A 26695-nucleotide genomic window follows, 5' to 3' on the forward strand; every position below is an offset into this window, starting at 1 on the left:
CACATGGTATTCGAAAAGGCCAATCAAATTTTGTTTAACATCATACTCCGCTGATCTGCAATTTTTTTCCGATACGGTCTATGTAGTAAACAGATCGCATGGTTTGTATAACAATCAGAACGCGATTGGTAGCGTAAGGCTGTTCATCGCTTCTTTCTTAACTGAACTGAAATTCTCCAATATCAGCTATCGTGCGTTGTTACTCAGTTAACGCATATGGATAAAGCTACCGAAAACATTTTTGGATATTTGTTACAAGCCGATACATATGAAGATCGGAACATATGGATATTTTTACATGCAAATACATAACATATTATGAGTAATTGAATAAAATACATATTCATGGTTCATTAAAAGTACGTGTTATTACGAACGAGTTAAGTTACATTTGGATAAAACATATCTTCCGGAATACGTAAACATACAGACACACTCCAGAATAGTTATACGAATAAAACTCACAAGAATACTTAATTTCGTCAAATGCAAACACGAATGAAAACATTTGACAATCAAACGCGTTTTGTAAGAACGGTTTCTAGAAGAACTATTATCTAACATAACATTATTCAACCTTTCGTCTGTGCGTCCTTTGACTGGAACATACTAGGAAATGTCCAGCCTAAACGAAACAGTTAACACGACAATGCAACACAGCAACGCAACATCGGAGGTCGCTAACGCGTTAACATGGATAAACGCCGTCAGGGGCATGCGTCAGGTGGGAATCCCGGTGATAATATTCATTGGATTCTGTGGAAACGCCCTGTCACTCGTAGTGTTCTCAAAGAAACGAATGCGCCGTACCACATGTTCCGTATTTTTAACCACCCTTGCCATAGTAGACAACACATTTCTCCTCGCGTTACTTGCGTCATGGATTGATAACGAAGTGCACAATATATTTACAACATCAATAGCGTGCAAAATGTTTATATATGTGACATACGTGACGTGTTTTCTCAGTGTGTGGTGCGTCGTTGGATTTTCATGTGAACGCTACATCGCCATTTGCTTTCCTCTTAAGCAGAGGTTCATGTGTAGCGTAATACGAGAAAAGTTAACAATTTTAGGTCTGGGTATTTGTGCATGTCTTCTTTATATATTCAGTTTTTGGACATCCGGTGTCCAAAAGTGGAATCAACAATGGAAGTGCGTGTACAGGCATGAGTATATTGATTTAATGAATGTTGTAACTTGGATGGATACCGTTTTAACAATGGTTGTTCCTTTTACTGTCATTGTTATTGTTAACACATTAGTTCTCCGAACAATGCTTCACACCTCAAAACAAAGGGTGTTTGGTGAAGGACTGATTTTGTCGCATCACCAAAAATCATCATCAAGTCCTAAAGCACCTAAAGCAAGTGAATGCTTATTGTCTCGTTGTTCTGATTCTCATGATTACCGTCTCTCCAAAAACAGCTGTGCAAGAAATAAACCAATACAAAACAAAACTTTATCAATGCAGCAAACACGTGTGACCAGAACGTTATTATCCGTCTCATTTACATTTTTAATACTCAATCTTCCATCACATGCTATGCGACTTTTCAATCTAATTGCATCGTTAACGAGCAATACACCCTTTGTTTCAATTGAATATTATCTTTTGCAGGAAATAACAAACATTCTATATTATACGACTTTTAGTTGTAACTTTTTCTTATATACGCTATTCGGAAGAAATTTTAAATCCACACTTTTACTGTTGATCAAATGCAAATCTAAGAGAAACAAAAGAAGGAGCACAATCCGAAGAACATACAGTTCGAAAAATTTGAGCTCAACCGATTGAACAAAATATATATATTGTGTGTGTGTTTTTCGATTTGATTTGGGAACAAGGGAATACAATAGCACAATTGTGTTAAATCGTGTACATATCTATGATAAAATGAATGCATTTAATGTATTATATGTTTATTTGTGTGATCAATATACCTATTTGTTCCAGTACAATTTGTGTTTATTAAAAATAATTAGTCAATTTGTTCGTAATTACTTATGTAACCGTTTAGTTTACATAGACACAGATACATGCATGCCTGTTCTCTACAATAATTTTACACCAAAATCTTTGTTTGAAACGAATGTATCAACTCACTCAAAAATTGAATATGAACTATAAACATAAGCTTACTTGTATACGAGCAAGCATGAACTGGTCAAAATTGTAATTATACTTGTTTATTTCAATATGTACATATATTATACATTTTAGTTTATAATTATTATATTATATATATATTCCTTCTTCATATCTTAATACTTTTATTTCTGCTACGTACAAATGAGGGAGTTCCAGGATTACGAACACACCATGCAACTTTTCAGTTACTTTATTGCTGTCATTCGGTGTAACCGTCTTACGTTATATAGTTAAATGTTCTATTGGTTTGATACACAAAACAAAAGTATAATAATAATGTTGTCTTGCATTTGCAACGATAACCTACATTAATTCGTTCAATATACAAGTTGATGTATCAATACATTATACTATCGATCATGTTTCTGTAGTTGGAAAAGTAAGACAAATAGATATGATTCTAGTTTTTCAGTGAGTTCAACTATTGACGGCCTCTTGGGCTGCAAAATAAGTCTTTCGGTTGTTTGACACAGAGCCAATTTCAAAGGTTTTCTAATGACACTTTATACCTGAAGAAGAAATTATATTATTCTTTAGTTCAAGCACTCCCATATGATTTTAAGGTTGCAAGATGTTTGTATTATTTGCAAAGTTAATTAACGAATAGTATTTGCTTAACGAATCATTTACATGGTTAATCATATTTTCATAGATATTTAATATTCATGTCAAGAAATGTTGACCATTTATTTTAATAACATGTTATTTACATGTCCTTCGTACAATTATAAAAATCAATCCGATGTGAATCCATTCTATTGTTATGCTTCCATATTAACCAGAAATAATAAGAGTATATACTTGTATTGTTTAGGATAAAACAATCGATCAAGCTTTCAGCTTGTAACGGTTTTTGTTCACGATCATATTCTAGCTCATTGGTAAATTATGTAAATAATATAACAACGAGTGATAATTTATAATTAGCAAATGTGTTAATGCCAAAAGAAAAAAGAAATTATTTGGATTGTATTTTCGCGCCCGAATACATTTACTTGGCATACGTCGTCCAATAAACCAACTATCAATGCCGTTCTTGTATTTTTCCATATTGTATTGTATGAAACTCGTCTAGCTTCGTTTTTTAATTGGTGTATGTGTATTAAATTCCAATTTAAACATTATTAGTGACATTTGCAGTCATTACTCAATTGATCCAATATTTGTTTAAGAAAGTTATAAAGAATTCAAAGTACGTACATGCTTAAACGTAATAACGATAGAATTAAGTGCGAAGTCGTTATTTTGTCGACCCCGTTACATTTGCGTGGACTATAACACAATTTGATAAATACCAAACAAAGATCGCAGTTATTTTCTCCATGCAATATTACATGTATGTAGTGATTTAAATCACAACAATCATCATTTGCCCTAAAATATGTTTAAAACGTTATCAAAAGTCAATATTTATCCGCATTTTTTCTGAAGTAGTCGCTCAACTAGAGTTAAAAAAATATTCTATACACGTATACTGACTCTTTATGTCGCAATAAACACGCTTATTATACTTATCGTATGACGCACTGAAAGGCTTTTAACATTCTTATTCATTTGCGAGAGGATGTAACTTGACCTTACGCAACAACTTAATCAGCTTGATTCACCATATTAAGGCATACAACTTGAACTTCTAGGTAAACGTTTGTATACTTTGTGGCCATCTGTTCAATAAATATAGTAAACCCATTTAATCGATCGAGTGCCGATTTCGAGTAAGCTAGTGGAATTTGACAGTAATGCTTCTCGCTGTTTCTGTCTTCTATGTTTTTCAATGTATTAAAGGGGTGTTTAACTATCAATTTGCTGAATAAACGTTTTGTGATTATTTCTCTTTCCTTCTTCCTTAAAATTGCACAATGCCTGGTTTGGTAAACATATATTATATATGATTACTTACGGTACATGTATCACAGTTTGATGTGTTGTAATACAATACATTGCTTAAGAATGCGTCCGTGTGCAGTTTTGTAAGTCTGCTGTGTCTAACATTTAATTTCCTATTTTCGATTGTTACATATGTAAGTATTGCTGTTTTATCTAACCTTACAAATGCAATTGAAGATAGCGATGTCGAACTATTCACAAAGAATCACATTCACATGTTCTGAAATGAATTAAAGGTACTGAAAATATTGAAAATCACGAGAAGGAGGCTAGATCAAATATCTACCATACAATTCATTTTCAGAAAACTTAATTACAAAGGAAAGCAAGTATTATTCACGGTCAATCTTTGAAAGTAACGAAAGAATCGCGATCAACTTTCTTTTCCTGAACCGAAATCGACAGTTTTCTGTATTTGTCCTAATTAAACCTTATCCATCTATTTATTCCAACTTATGTAATGTAATAAAATATATCGATGCGCAAACATCAAGTAGTAAGCGCTTTAAGCTTATCAAATATCAAAGTTCAATTAGGATTATTTAGTACGACTTAGAAGTAAACTTTAAATCATGTACTCATCAGACAACATTCTGTATACCGTTTTAACGCATCTATGGTTCAACAAGATAATTTACATGATTTAATACTGTTCAGATAATTAAACTAGACATAACACATAAAACGACTGGTGATAATTCCATTTAATTGCCAGTGTTAACGATGATGTTCTACACTGGTATTAAGGCCCGCTTCACTCTTACACAAGTACACGTACAACCATAAAACCATTGTCTGTATATATATATATATATATATATATATATATATATATATATATATATATATATATATATATATTTATTTATTTATTTATTTACAGATCCGTGATAAAAATGACTTCAAATCTAAGTCTGGTGTTGTTTATACAAAGACATATCTTTGTTTAAATGCACATTCTTCAATAAACATTATGAAAGACCCAAATTACTGACCCGACAGACAAATATTATTTCAGGCTGGGTATCAAGCTCAAGTAAACCCGTTTAATTTCAAGGCAGATATTTTACATTGTTAAATCTTACTTTATTTGCTTTGTTACCCACTAAGTATTGGTTGCATCGGTATTTTATGTTACTATGTTAGCAATAATGATTTCAAATGAATTCAACACTATAATTGATGTATGTTTCATGATATATAACATTCTGCCAGTCCCCGCGCATAGTTTTATAAACACAGAAGCAAAATGAATGTTGGTTGTTATAACAAAAATCATGATCGAAGCGAAGTGTTATGAAAATGTTAACATAAATTAAAAAAAATGTGCAAGCATTAAACAAATTAAAGAATTACACATGCTCTCATTTCATTCACGAATTAGCACTTGTATTATTTTGTTAATCTGTTCAAGTTTCTTTAAATTTTATTTAATATGAGCAGAATATTTAATTTGCATATAACAATAGTACACAGTTAACAACATTTTGCCGATAAATGTTAAATCGTTTGAATCGGAAATTCAAACCGTTTTTTCCGTAATTACGAACACTGTTCGGTCAATTAGTTTTGTATCACGTAACATTTCGCTTAATGAGAAAAATAATAAATACGCATAATTATTTGGAGTTCAATATTCATTTCATTTAAAATCTATAAGCAATTGTTTGAAGACACCTTGCCAGACATAAAACAAGTACGTACAAAACACATATAAATGAATTAACGAAACAAAGAACTTAACTTATATTTTTTCTGTGTACACATTAAAATAAACCTTTTTGTTTGGAGTTCAATATTAATTTTGATTAAAATTAATCAGCAAAAGCATTAACTACAGCTCGCCAGACGTGAAACGAGTATAGAAAATATATATTTAGTATAATATATATATACATATTCTTATTTCGAGTAACGAAACCGTGCAGAGGAAAGACGGTTACAAAAACATTTCAAACGAAGCATATTTTGTGTTCGATCTTCTTTAAAATGTGTTCATCTTGTTAGAATGAATCTTTTCAAAAGTAATCCTAAATAGTTTTAACTTAGTGACACAATGAATCAATTTGGTTATTGGATATTTTATTATATTGGATATTTGGTTATTGTATGCACACTTATTATTCGTTGTTTCAAGACTCATTTTGCATTGTTATATTTGTTTTGATGATTATTGCAGATTCCTTACCTATATGCAATAAAATACAATTATGTTCACGAGTTGTTTCTTGCGTTTTTTCAGGCCGGTATAAAGTCAATTTTCATAAATGTTGATAATCATTATTTATAATTAAAACAGTATATTCTCACTCATATGATGTGGACGCTTTTCAACCGTAAATAGCACACAGAAACCTAAATTGTGTAAACCACTTTTCAATTTGCGAATAAAAAAAAAACGTTATTCCTTTAGTACGCTGTTTAATATTCGTATTATTAAAAGAGTCAACATAAGTATATAATTTACAAAAATATCGTAGTTTTAATTGAAATGTGTAATCAATTTCGTTCAATGTCCATCTTTATTTTCAGAATGCTTTAAATTTATTATTTACACAAACTTAATTGCATATTGAGATACACAATCTCAATTTCTAATTCAACGTATTGACACTTCTCTCCATATATTTAGTGAATACGTATACATATAAAACACGGTCCTCATTTTTTTCTATGTTTGGACGTTCCGAAAAATAACAAAACACACATGCCTGTATGAATTAATATTACATAATTTGTAAAAAAAAAATGTTTATTTTCGGTTGACTCGATAAATACATCAATCATATACTACTGAACCGATTATGAAAAAATGCTCGCACTAATTGCGGCTAGTGTGTTTATAATTATACATAATTCTAACCACATTCGTATGGACGCTTTTTTCATTGGCCGACGATTATGTTAGTCAGAATACACGAAGTACCAACGTTGTAGATGCATCAGCTTCCTAGCCGCAACAAATGCATATGTAGAGGGGTTTCCATTAAGCCATAAACACGGAGAGCATATCTGACAGTTATCGACTCACTCTTATAACAGAGCATATTGATATAACTATGCCAATTAGTAATTATACTTTTATTTTACACGCGCGTGGCTTTAAATTGATAATCTTATTACTTTGGAATTGTTATATTGTCAACTTTGTTTAAGTAAGAGTCATGTGTTATTTTCATTCCCTTCACATTTCAATAAAACATTAATTGAATGTTAAAGCTGTAAACCGTTTGTCATCTTCAAATATTAGCAAATATAATTACTTTTTAATACGGTTAGATGCTCAATGCTGTGAACTATGATTGCTGCAGTGTGCAGTCGTGAGTGTGTGAAATATAATGGCGTAAACAACCTGATGACGAGTTAATAATCAAAGTGATGTTGTTTTCGCCTTAGTAGTACAGAGCAAAGACAACAAACAAACAGCCGCAACACAATTCAAGACTGGGAATATTGGATGCACTCATTTGTACTGGCCCCAAAGATAAAAAAATGTGTTTATACTATTTGTTCACATGTTGGTTCAGGGTCCTAGTCTGTCTATGATGTTAACACATTAATTGCATGACTTAATCCCTTAACGAGCTCAATCACTTTATTACGGAAATCTCTTAAAGACTCGATGTAATAAATACATAATTACATATGATTTCTTAGTTTTGTAGGCATAATTTTATCTTTTAAGTGGCTGGCGTCTGGCTATTGACAATTAACGAAAAAATATGCTTAAAAGCTTATGGTATGTTTCACTATATAAACATTGTGTGTAGCTAGAATAAATCGAATATTGAAAACAATACGCTTATAATAATGAGATGTGTTATCTAAACTCTTTGTCGTATCGTTAAAGAAATACTTATATTAATGCGTTTTAGAGATTTGTAGTTTAAATCTTTGTTAAAGCGATTCGCTTCAAATAACTACGCCATTTCAGTCCGGCATCGTTGACGATCTGCTTAATTTGCTGCGTTAAATCGCGCAGCAAATCAAACAGCAAACCCAAAAATGTTATTTCTATCTCACGATTTAAAGCATAATATGAAATTGTAATGTAAACCTTATTTAATTGTGTTAGTTCTATTCATTTATGTTAAGCTACACAGTAAACGACATAGACTTGTAATGTCGTTAATCCATTATTATTTTACAATCGCAGCTATTAATTACCTGGCTTTGTAGATAGATTGATAGTTTCTTGCATGCGTTTTGCGCTCGCCTCCGATTACTTTAAAAACTGGACCATCCCTTTTCGTGGTATTTGGCCACAATTAATAAAAAATATGATCGATTTTTTGTGGCCTTACTTTCGTACGAACTCATGAACGGACGTAAAAGTATGTTAGCACTTGGAACAGTCTGACCGTTAAACCGTTCGACCTGTTTGTAATCATTCAATGTGATGTTATTCCGCATATGTTTGCTGTATCAATTTACATAAAGAACAACACGATTGATACATTACACACATCTTAAAGGATTGGAAAAAAGTTACATCTGGTACAATAATCATTATGGCGCATAACGAAGGTGAACACATTCATTTCATGTCCCGTAAATTTGCATCGTATGAATTCTGCACATATTATTTTCGATAATTGTACTCGCTAATGGTCATAATGCATACGTGAACGTTTAGAAGTATTTAATTTGGGTATCATTATCATGCAAGCAAGAAAGATGCATTAAATATTGAAATATTGGCCTATGAACAGCTGAACCATACCTTGGTTAATGATTGTAATACGTTATTATTAACACTCACCGAATTAACAATGTCGAATAATTCACAAACGCGATTGTATTAAACAAAACGAACTTATATACATATGCGTAAATAATAAAGAAGAAATGCATATAAATACCGAAATTGGACTCAAAATAGAACAGCCTTTCTCACCATGATTGTTTGAGTTTAACGTTTACTTTGCCACTTGGATCCATACGCATTGGTGCTTGTTAGACGTACTTAGCAAGAGATATAGAAGTTGGTTATTATCGATACAACTCTGAAATGTTCAAGTGAGAAAAATTAGCTGTTAGTCGGAATAAATATGAATATTAATGTACATTTTTATATGATTGAACGATCAACACCAAAAATGTGTGAATTAGATCTTCGTTGAGATCGATATAAATGATAACATATTGCAAGCAAACAAAAGAGACCCCCAAAGATGAATAAAGACATAGGGTTCACTCTTTAAATTGAATGGCATAAACACTACGATAATTGTAATGATAAATGCACCACGAAACGAGCGCAATACATCCAATATGTATTCGACCATAGCTAGTTGTATCCAGATCAAATATAACAAGAGTATTTATGTCACCGAAACTGTTATGGAGACAAATACATTGTAATATTAGTAAGTTCGCTCGCATGTTGTACCATCATGAATTATGTCATTAAGTTATTCAAGTACTTTAGTAATAAGGCAGACAGTGTTTTTAACATATATCGAGTCTAGAGAATCGTGCATAGAAGACATGGACAAGTTGTATTCATGAAACAAAACAAAAACACGATTGTGATTCAAATATTAACGAACATGTAAGATTTAATAAGCTAAACATCCACCATCAGTAAAGAATGATCTCGTAAACGTATATTACTCGGTTATTATGTTCATTTATGTTTTTATTGGGTATCAAAATCGACTTCAAAGAACTGTATTTGATAAGTTGTGCTGTAATAATGCTTTAAGTACACACTTGAAAAACCAATTGCTCTTCTAACGCTGTATGGTGTAATTAGACGTTTGTCTGCATGGATCAACCTTGTTATGTAACGTAATATGCTTGTATAAAGGATGTTTCTTTTTTAAATATCGATTAACTATCGAATTTTAAAGATTTAACAAAAACAATGCTTGTAGCATACGTTTTCATAAATGCAAGTTACTTATTAATTTAAGTTGTTAATGTAGTTGTATAACGAGCAAGAAATTATTGTTGTTATCAACTATTTGTTTCTTACAGAAAACCAATATTAAATCAAATCGCTGAAGGCAATACACTTGTTCGCTATTGAATAATCTTAGACGCAACTCAGTTTTCAAAATTATGTTAAATGCTTTTTATATCGCAAGTTTGAAATGAACACAATCCAATCAAATGTATAAAGAGTGTGTCTTAACGCTCATGTCGAGATGTGTGTGCACTGTTTATTCTCACATTAAAGTTATAGAGACAAAATACCAACAACGTGTCTCTTTTTTACGTTCTGAAAGCATTAAAATATGATGAAATGGTATCATGAAAAGCAATTAATAAAAAAATATAATTTGAATTCGCCATCACATTAACTGAATACTGTTGGACTATCGAATACCTATCACACTAAGATGATAATTTTATGATTGAAATTCCTTTTACACAACTTTCTTTGGACACCATATTCAATGCAAAATAAACAATAAGACAATTGATTAACATAAATAAAACATAAAGCTGCGAGCAGTAGTTTTTACTCACGCATTATGTTCTCATAACGACAGCGCTGTTTACCCTTACTGTGTTGTTGATGCATTATTTGTTACCCTAGTAGTTCACACGGTGTCAACAAGTCTCTTACTTTAACATCGGTATAGACCACTCGTGCCCTTATCTGTCGTAGCTGTTTACCAGCTTTCCGCCTTGAATGACCTCTACATTATGCCAGCACGCAAGAATGAATATTGTATATGCTTATAGGCTCCCCTTATATGACAGCTTGCTGTATTTGTTTTTTCTATTAAATTTTATATCGAAATGCATTGTGCTAAAATATGTCATTTTCAACTCACAACGAGCTTTAAAAAGACCCGCGCTATGCAAAAATGGGTCTAATGCAATATGCGCCCAGCATAGCTATAGACCACCCAGTCTGGTCAGTCTACACAAATGAGACCATAAAACATTGATTGATTTTATAGCGGACAGCATCGACTCTGACCAGACTACGCAAACGCACAGGCTGGGATTGAGCTACTCTGGCCGGAGCGCCATAATACTATTTTTCGCATGACGCGGCTATGAATGTGTGATTTGAAAATTTCGAAAGAGAACTACGTGTATAATATATAGATGCGATATATTTCGATGGTAGAGAAATAAACTCATAATAAGCCATGCGATTGAAATTAACCTTTTGCGGGAAATAACCCTATTCGGAAGAAATTTTAAATCCACACTTTTGCTTTTGATCACATGCAAATCTAAGAGGAACAACAGGAGGAGCACAAGCCGAATAACATTATGGTTGTAGACATTTGAGTGCAACTGATTGAATAAAATGTTTATATTGTGTTTTTTTGGTTTGATTTAGGTACAAAGGAATTCAATAACACATCTGTGTTCAATCGTGTACATGTACATATCAATGATAAAATGAATGCATTTAATGTATTATATGTTTATTTATGTCATCAATATACCTATTTGTTCCAGTACCATTTGTGTTTATTAAAACTAATTAGTTAATTTGTTCGTAATTACTAATGTTACCGTTTTATTAACATAGACACAGGTACCAGCATGTCGGTTCTCTACACTAATGTCAGTTCAAAATATTTGTTTGAAGTGAATATTTCAACTTACTCAAAATCGCAATTGAACTATAAACATAAGCTTACTTGTATACTAGCACGCCTTAAATGATCAAACTTGTTATAATCACAGTTGATTTCAATATTTGCATATAGTATATATATATATATATATATATATATATATATATATATATATATATATATATATATATATATATATATATATATATATATATATATTATAAATATTATACTATAATTATTATATTATATATATTCCTCCTTCATATGTCAATAGTTTGTTTTCCTGCTACGTACGAATAAGGGAGTTCCAGGATTGCGAACACACCATCCAACTTTTTAATAACTTTATTGCTGTCATACGTTTAAACATTCTTACGATATAGAGTTTACTGTTCTATTGGTTTGATACACAAACAATAATATAATAATAATGTTATCTTGCATTTGCAACGATAACCTACATTAATTAGTTCAATATTAATGTTGATGTATCAATAAAGTATCCTGTCGATAAGGTTTCAATAGTAAGAAAAGTAAGTGAAAAAGATATGATTCTAGTTTGTCTGTGAGTTCAACTGTTGACGGCTACTTGGGCTGCAATATAAGTATTTCGGTTGTTTTACTCAGAGCCAATTTCAAAGGTTTCTAATTACATTTTATTTGAATAAAAAAGTATATAATTATTTAGTCCAAGCATTCCCATCTGTTTTAAAGTTAGATGTGTGTATTATTGGCACAGTTAATTTACGAATAGTATTTGCGTAACGAATCATTGGCATGGTTTATCATATTTTCATAGACATTTAATGTTCATGTCAAGAAATGTTGACCATTTATTTTAATAACATGTTATTAACATGTCATTCGTACAATTATAAAAATCAATCCGATCTATTGCCCTTTCTATTTTTCCACATTTACCAGAAATAATAATAGCATACTTGTATTTTTAGGATTCCCAATCGATCAAAAAGGGGAACTATATAGTTTCGCTTTCAGCTAGTAACGAATTTTGTTCACGATCAAATTCTAGCTCAATGGTGAATAATGTAAATAATATAACAACGAATGATAATTTATAATAAACAAATGTTTAATTGCCTAAAGAAAAAAATAATTAATTGCATTGTATTTGTGCGCCCAAAATGCATTTAATTGGCATACGTCGTCCAATAAAACCAACTATCAATGCCGTTCTTGTATTTTTCAATATTGTATTGTAAGAAAATCCTCTAGCTTCATATCTTAATTGGTTTATGTGTATATAATTGACATTTAAACACTCGGAGCGACATTTGCAGTCATTACTCAATTGATCCAATATTTTTAAGAATGTTATAAATAGTTAAAGTGCGTACTTGTGTAAAGATCATAACGATACAATTAAGTGCAAAGTCATTTTTTGTCGACCGCGTTACATTTTCGTGACAAATAACTCAATTTGATGAAAAACAAACCCAGATCTTAGTTGTTTTCTTCATGCAATAATACATGTATGTAGCGATTTAAATCACAACCATCATCATCATTTGTCCTATTATATCTTTAAAACGATATAAAAAATGAATAATTATCCGCACTTTTTCTGAAGTAGTCGCTAAATTAGAGTAAGAAAAATATTATATACAGGTATACTGACTCTCTTTTCAATAAACATGCTTATTGTACTCATCGTTTTATTATTATTATTATTGTATTATTTCACCATATTGAAGCATACAACGTGGACTTGTGGGCAAACGCTTTAATAGTGTGTGGCCATCTGTTCAATCAATAGAAAACCCAATTTAATCGATCGAGTGGCGATTTCGAGTAAGCTAGTAGCATTTTACATTATTGCTTTTCGTTGTGTCTGTCTTCTATGTTTTTCAGTTTGTTAAATGGGCCTTTTCACAGATTGTGGCATGTATTGAAGCTTGCAATCAACTGCTTTATATTGATACATTTTAACATTTGACGTAAAAATCTCCTGTAAAAAAACAACAACGAGAATACATTTAAAACAAGAAAAAAGGAACTCCCAACAGGGCTCGAACCACAGACACCTGGAGTCATGGAGTAAAAAGTCTCCCGCTTAGACCACTCGACCATCTGTACTCATGCTATGAAGTGATGTATTTTTTACTTATAAGAGCAATCCTCGTAGTTTCATAATATATAACAACAACAACAGAACGTCCCAAACTTTTCAATCGTTTCGCGTTGCAACGCTTTATAATTTTCAGGTTTTCAAATCGTCAAACGGTGCATATAATGGATATTTTAGAGCATGCTAGATGTTCGGTATTACTATTTCCTTACAAATATTATAACTAAAACGAAAATTTTATAATCTTAAACAACTTTTGTTAATTTTGTCAACTTACAAAAACGTAAAAAAGGCCCCTTTAAAGGGGTATTTAACTATCTGTTTGCTTAACATACGTTTCGTGATTATTTTTCTCTCCTTCTCTCTTAAAATTGCACAATGTCTGGTTTGGTAAACATATATTATATATGATTACTTACGGTATCAAAGTTTGGTGTGTTGTAATACAATACATTGCTTAAGGAGGCGTTTGTATGCAGTTTTGTAAAAGTCTGCTTTGTCTAACATTTAATTTCCTATCTTCGATTGCTACATATGTTAGTATTGCTGTTTTATCTTACCTTACAAATGTAATTGAAGATAGCGATATCGAACTATTCACAAAGAATCACATTTACAAATTCTGAAACGAAAACAATGGCATTGAGAATATTGAAAATCACGAGAAGGAGGCTACATCAAATATCTAGCATACCTTTCATTTTTCAGAAAACTTATATACAAAGGAAAGCATGTATTATTCACGGCCAATATTTGCAAGTAACACTAGTATCGTGATCAACTTTCTTTTTCTGAACCTTAATCGACAGGTCTATGTATTTGATTTTATTAAGCCTTATACATCTATGTATTCCAACTTATTCACTGTAATAAAATTTATCGATGCAAACATCAAGTTGTAAGCGTGTTTAGCTTGTCAAATATCTAAGTTAAATTAAGATTATTTAGTACGTTTCAGAAGTAAACATCATTTGCACATCAGACGACATTCTTTCTACCGTTTTAACGCAAGTATAGGTCAACAGTATAATTTACATGATTTTACACTGTTCGCATAATAAAACTAGACATAACAAATAAAACGGCTGGTGATAATCCCACTTAATCGCCAGTGTTAACGATGATGTTCTACAATGGACTTAAGGCCCGCTTCACTCTCAAACAAATACAAGTGCAACCATAAAATACATGGCGTGTATATATATTTTTATTTACAGATCCGGGATAAAAGTGACTTAAAATATCTGCCTGGTGCTGTTTATACAAAGACATATCTTTGGTTAAATGCACATTCTACAATATCCATTACGAGCGCATTATCGAAAGACGCCACGTACTGACCCGACAGAAAAAACTATGTTTCAGGCTTGTTATCGAGCATAAGTTAAATCGTCTAAGTTCAAGGCAGATCAGAAACATTTTTAAATGCATTTTTAATCGCTACATACATGTTGCATGGGTATTTCGTATTACTATGTAAGCAATACAAATTTCTAATGTAGTCAACACTGGAATTTATGTATGTTCCATTATAAATAACAACTATCATTCCCCGCGACTAGTTTTATATACATAAATGTGGTTGTTATTACAAAAATCATGATCGGAGCGAAGTGTTATGAAAATGTTTACATAAATTTAAATAAATGTGCAAGCATTAAAACAATTAAAGAATTACACATGCTTTCATTTCAGTCACGAATTAGCTCTTTTATTATTTTGTTCACCTGTTTACGTTTCTTTAAATGTTATTTAATATGAGCAGAATATTTAATCTGTATATAACAGTATTTAAAAACATTATGTCTATGAATGCTAAATCGTTTGAATCGGAACTTCAAACCGTTTTTTCCGTAATAACGAACACTTTTCGGTCAATAAGTTTTGTATCACGTAACATTACGCTAAATTAGAAAGTTAATAAATACGCATAATTATTTGGAGTTCAATATTCATTTCATTTAAAATCTACAAGCAAATGTTTGAACAACAACTTGCCAGACATAAAACGAGTACGAAAAAACACATAAAAACCATACAAATGAAATAACGAAACAAAGAACTTAATTATATTTTTTCTCTGTACACTTTAAAATAAACTTTTTGGAGTTTGGAGTTCAATATTAAAGGGGCCTTTTCACAGATTTTGGCATTTTTTTAACTTATTCATTAAATGCTTTATATTGATAAATGTAAACATTGGATCGTAAAAGCTCCAGTAAAAAATCAAGAAAAAAATTAAAACAAGGAAAAGAACATTGCCCGGAGCAGGTTTCGAACCAGTGACCCCTGGAGTCCTGCCATAGTCCTGAAGTAAAAACGCTTTAGCCTACTGAGCTTATCCGCCGAGTACACATTCATGACGTATTTTATACCTTATATAAGCAATCTTCGTAGTTTCACAAAATTTCACGACAAAAACAGAACTCTCCAAATTATTCAATCGTTTCGCGTTGCAACGCTTTATAATTTTTAGGTTTTAAAATCGTCAAAAGATGCATATAATGGCTATATTAGAGCATGGTTAATGTTCAGTATTACTGTTTCCTCACAAATATCATAACTAAAACGAAAACTTACGAATCTGAAACAACTTTTTTCAATTTTGTCAATTAACCAAAGCGTGAAAAGATCTCTTTAAGTTTGATTAAAATTAATTAGCAAAAGCATTAACTACAGCTTGCAAGACGTGAAACGAGTAAAGGCAATATATATTTAGTATAATATATATATATACATATTCTAATTTTGAGTAACGAAACCGTGCAGAGGAAAGACGGTTACAAAAACATTTCAAACGCAGCGTATTTTGTGTTTGATGTTCTTTAAAATGTGTTTCATTTGTTAACATGAATCTTTTCAAAAGTAATCCTAAATATTCATAACTTAATGACACAATGAATCAATTTGGTTATTGGATATGTGTATGCACAATAATAGAACAGTTTATTTTGTTCATCGATGCAACCAGCCTTTAATACATAACACAATGACAGAATATAGTACAATACAAAGTTGTGGTATGTTTTTATATAAATGTAACATAATACTTAATCGCCGGTAAGACATAATTAAACCAATTGATATTATTATGAAGATCGGAAGTGAAAAACATTAACCACTTGCATAATCAGTGGATTTATTGATTGACGAAAAACAGGTGATCCTTTATTTTTTTATATCATATTTCACAAATAGTATCACTATTCAATAATCTTTTGGATAAGCTGAATGCGCACTTTTAAATTTTAATTGATTGTAAACGAATGCTCGTCGGTTTAGTTGAACGGATATGTTTTAATATAGTAGTTCTAAAATATGATTTGCCGGCGTTTGAACAGTATACTGAATGTTTATGTAATTTTAGATTCAACCATTAAAATTATAATAAAATACACAAATAACATACTTACTGATAGTATTTTAAATTACTTTCATAATAACTTACATGTCTAGTTTGCAGGATATATTTTAAGTATATTTATTCTTTATCGGCAGGTCTATTCAATGACTTTGTCTATTTTATTTGACCTGCAAATGATTCAAACGGTGATACTACGTTTTTTTTACAGGATGAAGATTCATGAATTGTCGGTGGTAAACGTATATGCACGGCAATTGGTAAACTTGTGGAATAACTATTGTTTGTCAGTTGAGAAATCTACTAAGAAAAACACGTTTTCAATAGGTCGACAAGGCTATGGACATAACATTGCAAATACAATGCTAACTGGAATTAATAATTTATGTTTGTTTTTAAGCGATTTTAGTACCTTAACAATATAAATGTGTTACATTTAAGACAGCCGTGTACAATTGATGCCAACAAGATCTTTAAAAAAACTATGCAGTGTACAGTCTTAAAACGAATTTATACATCAAGCATGTTGTTTTATGCCTACCTTTAACAGGGAGAAGGGGGCTTGCGTATACGGGAGCTTACCGGGTTTGAGTAACGTTAGTTGGAACCTTCTTCCAAGATGGCGTCAATATTGTGTATTATAAGATAAAATGATATTTGTACATCAAATTTATCGAAATGCACGTCAGTAGACAACATATTTATGGAGGATTATCCTTCCATTACTTGTGCATCCCGACGTTTACGATATTAAAACAATTCCAAGACATAAGCACACACATTTTAACGTTAGAGCAGTCGAACAGTCGTAATAATTTAAACAAAAAAGAAACAAAGTGGCTTACCGGGTAATTATATCCGGAGCTCCTTCACGGAAGACACAAAAACGACGCCATCTTGGAAGTAATTTCCCACTTACCTTACTAAAACCTGGTAAGCTCCCATATACGCATGTTCTCCTGCTTGATAAAGTAATATATAAAACAACAACGCAAAAAACATAACTTTCAGATTATGTACAACCATATATGCACCTTCTGAAAAAGGACGCACGTACTGCTTTAACATAAGGACCCGTCTATTAAATAACGTGTGTCTCTTATATATAGACACAAGACCTGTATATCTTATACTGTTGGGCAATGTTTATTCTCTTATTAGCGATATTTCGTTTGTACCTGATGTTATATTTTCAAAAGATGTAGAAGACAATCCTGCTACGTTTCTGTCAGTTTAAAAGGCAACATGTACGACAGGTGATGCTTTGCTCATTTGAGCAGGATAACGTTTTGCAAACTATTGAAGGGTATACACATCACGTGTCTGCACTCACCGTTTGAGAACACCATATATGTGAAAGCTCATGGATGTACAAAACGGATTTTGTTCGCTGCTTCTTATATTTGGTGTTGTGTGCCCAACACATCTGATCGTGAGAGTTTGTGTCAGACAGTTTGAATTGATGATGGATCTTGGTGGAATGGTGGAACTTGGAGGAATCTTAGAAGTAATGACGTTCTGAATGACGTCAGTTGTCGAATTTCCTGATTTCGTCAGAAATGGTTAACCGTTATTGAAATTTGACTTGTGTCTGTAATTATGGGAATTAATGAGTATCAACGCCAGGTTTGATTGTATGGTGGTAGCACACTTTACCATTTCTTTGTTCTCTATAATAAGTTCGCTACGTCATCAATTGTATGAACTAGACTTAAATTCAGGTTTCTACAACTGCACTTGTTTAAAGTCATTCCTAGTTATTTCATGATGTATACTAAATGTACCCTCTGGCGCATTTTTGTACTCGATGTTCGCTAGTTTTTGTCCATTACGGTTACCAATCCTAACATACAATCGTTTATATCGGATGATGTGGTCTTTCTGATGTTATGCTGCAGAAAAGTGTTGATTGAAAATTATAAAAAATAGCGGTTATGGGTTACTGTGTTCCTACACACAATTTTATAGTGTATGCATTGATTATAACTTAGTTGTGCATATATTTAACAACACAAGTATTGTAAATGTATTGTGAAAACTGTTTGGCGAAATAAAACACTTGTTAGCAACTCATAACAGTGGAAGTCAAGTATCTATCGACCATATTTAATGATATATTTTTTTACAATAACAGACAGGACTCTGCTTGCACGATTATAAGTTAACCCCAGATTGAGTTTCAAGTTTATTATGCTTATCTTTTTCAAAATTTAAATGTTCTCATAAAGGATCAATATGCAACTAATAGTCGGTACATTGATTGAGAACATACTGTATTATCGATGTTTTAATTAGTCCAACACGCAAACATGGTTGTTTGATTTGAAAATATGACAGGCCATATAACACTGTTCCAATATTTATTTTTTTAGTTAGCTTACATAGAATTATTACTATTTAAATTAATAAATTACGAAGGAGGTTAACATAAACAATGTCAGTACAAGTGTACATACATTAAGTTAGAAGTATGAGAAATATGAGTAATAGATTGGCGTTTGAGAATTTCTTGCTACAGAGAACTTGTGATTACAAAGAAATTCGAATTTGCTTATTTTCTGTACCCACCTGTGAATCTGTTTTATTATGAATTAATATATGTATTTGGTATATTAAATTACTTTAAATCACTGTAATATATGCAACAATTTTGCTACAATCGTACCTATAACAGTTTCCTAATTATTCAGACAGTGATTCTATCATCATTGCACTAAAGAGTTTTACAATAAGTTGATAAAGCACTCGCGTTGAGTCATGTTTAAAGGGACGCCATTATGCAATCTGGTCACAACGTATTCATAAGATCATACAAAACTTTATAATATTGTTGAGTCAAGGTTTGATATCAAAATGTCGGCAACCAGTCTTACCAGTTTAATACGTGTTGTTTCACATTATTATTATTATAATAATATCGGATTTATAAAGCGCCCTTTTCATGCAAGAGTGCACGTTCATAGGCGCTTGAAATCATAAGCAAAACTTCACTTATACGATGATTCATAATATTATATGTATACATTAATCATCTGTATCAAACATTTACTTCATTGATTGTTTGAGATATTAACCGAAGATAATCGCGACTTAAACGCATACATTAGTAACCAAAACAGAAGTGCGAGCTTCGATTTATCAATTTTTGTTTTGTCGTGATTATAAATAAATTCAAGAATGCGCAACTCTTCTTTTGCGATGTACTAGTATAGTTATACGTCAGTTTTCAAACGCGTGACATTATATTCTGCCTGGTGTACGGAAGAGCGGTTACATATATTGAATTCTTTATATATTTTGTAAGAAGATAATGAACATAAAATGACAAAAATTATATGCATAAAGTCATCGCATTATGAGCAAATATGTATGATTTATTCGAAATCCGCTTCCAGTAAGATAAATGAAATATAAATGAATTTTATACATGGAATAAATTCAAGAAAAAAGAAGAATGGTGCTACCATATTTATGTAAAAGAGCCTTCAACCAAGGTTGTGTGTCCACAATAAACTTCCACTGTATGGTTTCTGTCGTCTGATATTGGTATTTATCGTATCGTGTCTCCGAGTGTTGAGGCTACATTTGGCATATTTGTTTTTACTCTGTTCAATTTTTGCTTTTAAATGTTAATAAGTATTGTTTTCACACAATAGTTAACTTAAGTGTTGAATTGATCGTTGGATGTTTAAAACGTGGCAATTTATACATGTTTATGAAACTTAAGAGGACAAAACATATAATTTGTTATTGGTTGAATAGCATTTAGTTCTTACGTACAGAGTTAACTATACATTAAGTACTTATCATAGAAGAAGCACATTAGGGCACAAAACGTAATTGTTATCTTTATGCAGGTACTGATCGTTGCGTAAACTGCAATGCTTGCATTGCTGTGTGTTATGATGTTTTGTTATTTGCTGAAATGCTTTTAAATACGTCATATATTTTGACGAGATCTTCGAACAATAGCTTTTCATATTTATATAATATTTTCCTTAAATTGAAGGTACTAAGACCATAGTAGACACACATTATGTTTGCTGAAAACGATGTCGCGACATATATCTTGTTTTAACTTCGACTGTGACTTCGAATATTCGTGTATTCTTTCAACTGGGATACAGAACATAGCGTAGCGGAAATATTCCCGCTCTAAATCCCACATGTGTGCAATCTAGAAGACAGAAATAACGTTATTTTGTATGTTTGTATGACCGCGCAATGAGGTTTATCATCTGTTGGGCTGATTTTTGCGAATAAATTCAATCAAAACATATGCATAATGCTTTTTAAAAGATAATATCCGAAATTACGTTAATTTTAAATCATAAATAGTTTACAATATACGAAAATGTTTTAATTCAACGAATAACACATTTATGATATTGTCTTAACGCTTTAAAATGTTTATTTATTTGATAAAAAAACACTTATTACAAACACACTTTTTTCATATAGATTCCATTCTGGCATAATACAGATTCTGTTGATGCCAACTGTGTACTTAAAACAAGTAAAATCACCGAACATTATTACAAATGCATTATTTTTCAATTTCAGGAACAAAGGTTCATAATGATATCAATTATGACACGCAAACTAGTACAACTTTGTGCTTCGAGACGAAAACGGTTGTTGATGAAATATTTATTGCATATCTCACTTAGTAAAACCAACCTTTATCAAAAGGGTATTCACTGTGATGCAAGTATAATAAAAAAAAATCATAAACTCGTAAAGTAAAGTGATAGTAACATGAGCATTAAAAACAACGTATATATACATTTTGCATTTAGATAGAACTTTCAAATAGCATTTATTATTATATTAACACTGCACAACCAACTGAATCTTGAGATGAACATTGATTAATTACTGTTTGAGCTACTCATAATATGCCATAAACAATAATGTACACTTAGGATAATTAAGTTTATGATACACATGAAAGTGGAATACGAGAACATAGACTCCGACTGCTTAATTATAGACCGACTTAATAAAGAAGTACGGCCTTACACTGATTCATTGAGTCTGATCAAAGTATCATACAAACAGCGCAAAAGATAATTTATTACCTAATAAGGTTTTTAAAATGTAACAACTAAACATACACAGATAATATAATAATATTTGTATAGTTCTGAGGCAGTCTAAACAAAAAATATTTTATTTGCGCTATCGATAAATTAAAAATTGAAAACTATAAATCACAGTTAGGAAAATTAGGCTAGTGGTATACAAGGTAGACGGATATCAGTACACATACTACACCTGTTTATTGCAGATCTAGTCAATACAGACTTAATAAACGGCTTGGAAGTGTCCGTGAGTCTAAGATTAGTAAACATGCAAACACAGTAACGAATTATTTATAACCCAAAGCTATTAATATATTATCAGTGTGATAAATATATACAGCTTAACAAACATGTGTTATAACTTCTATACACTGTATCGACAATGTCCCCGCGCCAGCGAAACAGGTAGACATGAGAGAATTATCTCTCCAATACACTACATAACTCTTCTCGATACAGTGTATAGTTACAACAATGCATCCAAACTAAATGATCATCTTTTCCCATCTCTCACATATGTTGATTTTATCGGTGATGCTAACTTATTATTTACCATACCCAACTTTGATAAAAATGTTATTTTCATTGAACAAACACTATGATGCATGTATACTACTTTTTATATTTTTCATTAACCAATTAAGCATGTATAATGCGTGTAAATTACGCTGCCGAAATCCAACGGACGCTGTTTCTTTCTTAAGATTCAATGTTCTGCACACAGGCATTACATATTACGTTCGCATCTTAATAATCCACAAACACTAAATACGTTAATATAATAACACTCATACACATGTAATAAACATGTATCGACATATTCGCGGATCTACAAGATATGATACCAACATCTTACAAAACAAATTGTGGTCATTGAAGTAATGTAAGTGGCGTTAGATCGCTAGTTATTGTTTTTATATTGCTACTTTTAAAACGGTATTGTTCTCCACGATTAAAACGTGCATATTTTATTAATTCAGTCTTGCGTCTGTTTTATTTTTCCTCAACTATGTCTACAGATGTCTAACATTTTCTACACAAACATGTTTTTGGAATAATTGCGAGTCAAGTATGCACTGCGTTCATAATTATATCCAACCAATAATGCGCGAGGAGAACGAAATGAGGCCGAATACTGCAATTGAAATCGCGGAACAGAAAAACAAGTTTAAATAGTCAATGGCAAATAGCCATCAGTCTTCAGACATGGGGACAAAATTGACATGTATATCGGGCACATCGACGAAGCACGTATTGTCTGTCACTTGAACTAAAAGATTGTCATGTCTTCTGATTATTGTACGGATGCATACACAAACACCATCTTTGTAAAACGAATCGTATCGACATAAATTTGGTCCCTTCTGCTTATGTAGATCCGGTACACTATTTCGTTACAATGTATCCAACAGTTTGCAGTTAAACGTTCAAACGACACAAAAATGTGTCTACCCTAAACGGGTCATATTATATCAAATATGTTAATATTGCAAATTAACATGTTCTGTAAGTGTAGTACATAAACAACTAGTGTAATGTTTATTTCATCACTTCATGTAAATAAAACATCAAATGAATTATCAATGTATTTTTAATACACGGAAATATAATCTTGCGAACATTCTAGAAAAGTCTACTATTACACAAATCGTAATTGAAATCGCATTACACGAAAATATATTTCACTCTATGTCACAGCTTTAAGAATGCAAAATTTTACATGAACATCTTACGTATAATCTAACATAGTCACACTGTATTCATATACTGTTTTCAGCAATGCTGTTGCTAATAAAAAATAAAATACCCCAATACTAATAAAACGCAACTCGAAATCGAACCTATGGGTATTTGGTCTACCTCGAAATTTAACTGTGCATCAGTATAGACTTCGATGATTGTGAATCAAGTCAGAATATGATAGCTATTGCGTGCCTATTATTAGCGAGTATTTAAACGTTATATTTAGACGGTTTTTAATTTGGTCTAGAGGTAGACAGATTACATGTTATGGAACAGATGAGATTTACTACAAAACTTTGAAATCGTGTGTTCTCCTTTGCTCAATGAAATAGAACCTGTATACCTGGTTTAACGTTAAATATACCGTCCAATAGCATGTCCAGCAACTCAAAATCGAATCAAGCGGTATTAGGTTCAGTGGATAACATATTGCGTTTTATGCTTACTAATACAGTGAATCGCATGTAAATAAAACCATATACAAATATATTAAAACACAGGTAGAATATGTGGTATGTTTCATAAATAATACCATACTTGTTATAATAATGCAGATACGAACAACAAAAACATTTGCTATAGACATAAACCATACCTATGTGTGGCTATATTTCTCCCTTGATATCGACCTCGATGTCGATTCTGAGACGTATAATAAACCATTCGCAGCTTTAACAGCAGGGATATTCTCTTCTCGGCAGATATACATTAACTTGGATTTATAACTTTGACGGTTGTGTGATATAAACCAGTACATAACAACTAACTTAAAATGTGAAGCATGTTATTCATATCAGGTATTAGCTAGTGCGCTTAGTAATTTGCTAAGTATAAGTATCTTGCTTTATAATTCTCAAGGAAAAGTTTAAATTACAATCGGTTGCAAAACAGGTTTTACACGTTTACACGTGTTTTTTTTCCTTTACAGTTTCACGATCTCTTTAATCTTCAGTCTCTAATGGTAATTCGAGAGCCGTAATTTAGACATGTTTTTATAAAGCATTTGTAATTTTGAAATATATCATTTACGCAACAAGTGACACACACAAATGTACGTGATACTAAGTATTATTGTGTATGAAATCAACCATACTTGAAGTGAAAAGCATGTAACATGGAGACAGACGCGAATGTAACATTAACAAGAAACACGATTTACATTAATAACTACATTGGTAAAGGCTGAGGGAAAAGGAATAACATTCGTTCTTTTTTAATATAAAGACGATTTCAACTGAATCACGAAACGTGTTTACTATTTAGCGACCCCATTTATAATTCGACAACCAGAAAGAAGAGCGAGCTAAAGTCGCTAATATGTTGCCCTACGATGCAATTTGTAAGAAAATACAAAATTAAACTGTATCAAGTTTGTCAGTATACGTGTTTTTGCGGTGGGGATGAAATAATTAAAATGCTTAATAAACTAATTACACACAAATTAACAGAAGCAACAGTGTCAGAATAAATTAAATTGAGCATTTCATTATATGATTTGATGAAACAGAAACTTAAGCAATTATTCAAAACTGCTTAGTTTTAAATTTGTGTGAGTCCCTTTTAGTTGATCTTTCAGAACAGCTATTGAAATTTATTTCATTGAAGGAATATTTAAGTGATATATGGTCTCAATAACTGAAACACACACTCAATAACTGAAATACACATATTGAGACCGCACCGCATCTATCATTGACGCAATCACTGTGAAAACCACTCGATGGCATAGTTTGAAATTACTCACACAAGTTTTAAGGATTTTGATTTAATCCAGGAGCACAGCTTATAATACATGTTAATCCCAATTTGTGTTTTATGGAAGTTAAGATTGTGTATTCATCATTTAATGTACAGCTCATATCATGGAAAAAAATAGCAGTCTGGGATTGGTTGTTTACGCATTGAATAAACTTCTTTGATACGTATTTCTTTGGCATGGGTTTCCAAAAATTAATATATCGTCTGAGACCCTGGAAAACGATAACCGAATTCCTGAGCTAGATAACCGGTTTTTTTACATAGAAGATACCTTGATGGTGTCTGCTGGTAAATCCAACTATTTATTTAGTTTGGTTAGTATCGAGAGGATGGCTTCAAACACGTATTTTTGATGCTCATTAGCGTTTTAATAACATAATGTATTTAATCTGTTTTATATCGACCCTGATGTATTTTTCGTGTCCAGACCCATTAAAAATAGCTCTTTAATCCGACCGTTTACATCGCCGAAATATTTTAATATTGAATATTGAGGCTGATTTCGTTAAAATTGTGTTTCGAGATCATCGCATTTAACGAATTTAGCGAACATTCATGTTTAGTGTGTATAATCCGTAAACCACGATTCAAATATTAGGTGTTTTCTTTAACAGTTGCTTCACATGATTCGCTTGTGTTTTTAAAGTTACTGCCAAAAATTGACTGTTGATCAAATTAAAGTTTCCCTCTTTAACTCTTTAATTGTAAAGGAAGATATTACACGTCAAATGTATTAAAGGGAAGCTTAGTTAGCATGCATAGTCTGAAGGTAAAGTATGCTATGGGCATATAACTGATATTGAAGGAAAAACAACAAATGGCCAAACCCATATGTAAATAATGACTCAAATGGCTTTTTAAAGTTGTGTTTCCGTGAACATGTTATTATGTTTAGCTGGTATTACGTCATACGCTAGCAAGCTTTTCCCATGTGATTAAAAAATAAAGATCACTTTTTCGGAATACGAACGACTTTGCAAGTCACTTGCTGGTAGAAAGAACGACAAAGCAAGTCAATCGGATTGGCTTAAGAACGACACAGCAAAATATTCGATAAGGGGT

General features: G+C 31.6%; 1 protein-coding gene across 1 annotated transcript; it reads left to right on the plus strand.

The window, feature by feature from the left end:
- Positions 1–616: 616 nt before the first annotated feature.
- LOC127849267 (thyrotropin-releasing hormone receptor-like) lies at positions 617–17643 on the plus strand. Its single transcript, XM_052381985.1, has 2 exons — positions 617–1594; positions 17599–17643. The coding sequence occupies exons 1-2, from the start codon at positions 617–619 to the stop codon at positions 17641–17643; spliced, it is 1023 nt and encodes a 340-aa protein (XP_052237945.1).
- The last annotated feature ends 9052 nt before the right edge of the window (positions 17644–26695 follow it).

This window comes from Dreissena polymorpha, chromosome 10 (genome assembly GCF_020536995.1).
Source record: "Dreissena polymorpha isolate Duluth1 chromosome 10, UMN_Dpol_1.0, whole genome shotgun sequence".
In the NCBI taxonomy this organism is placed as follows: Eukaryota; Metazoa; Mollusca; class Bivalvia; order Myida; family Dreissenidae; genus Dreissena; species Dreissena polymorpha.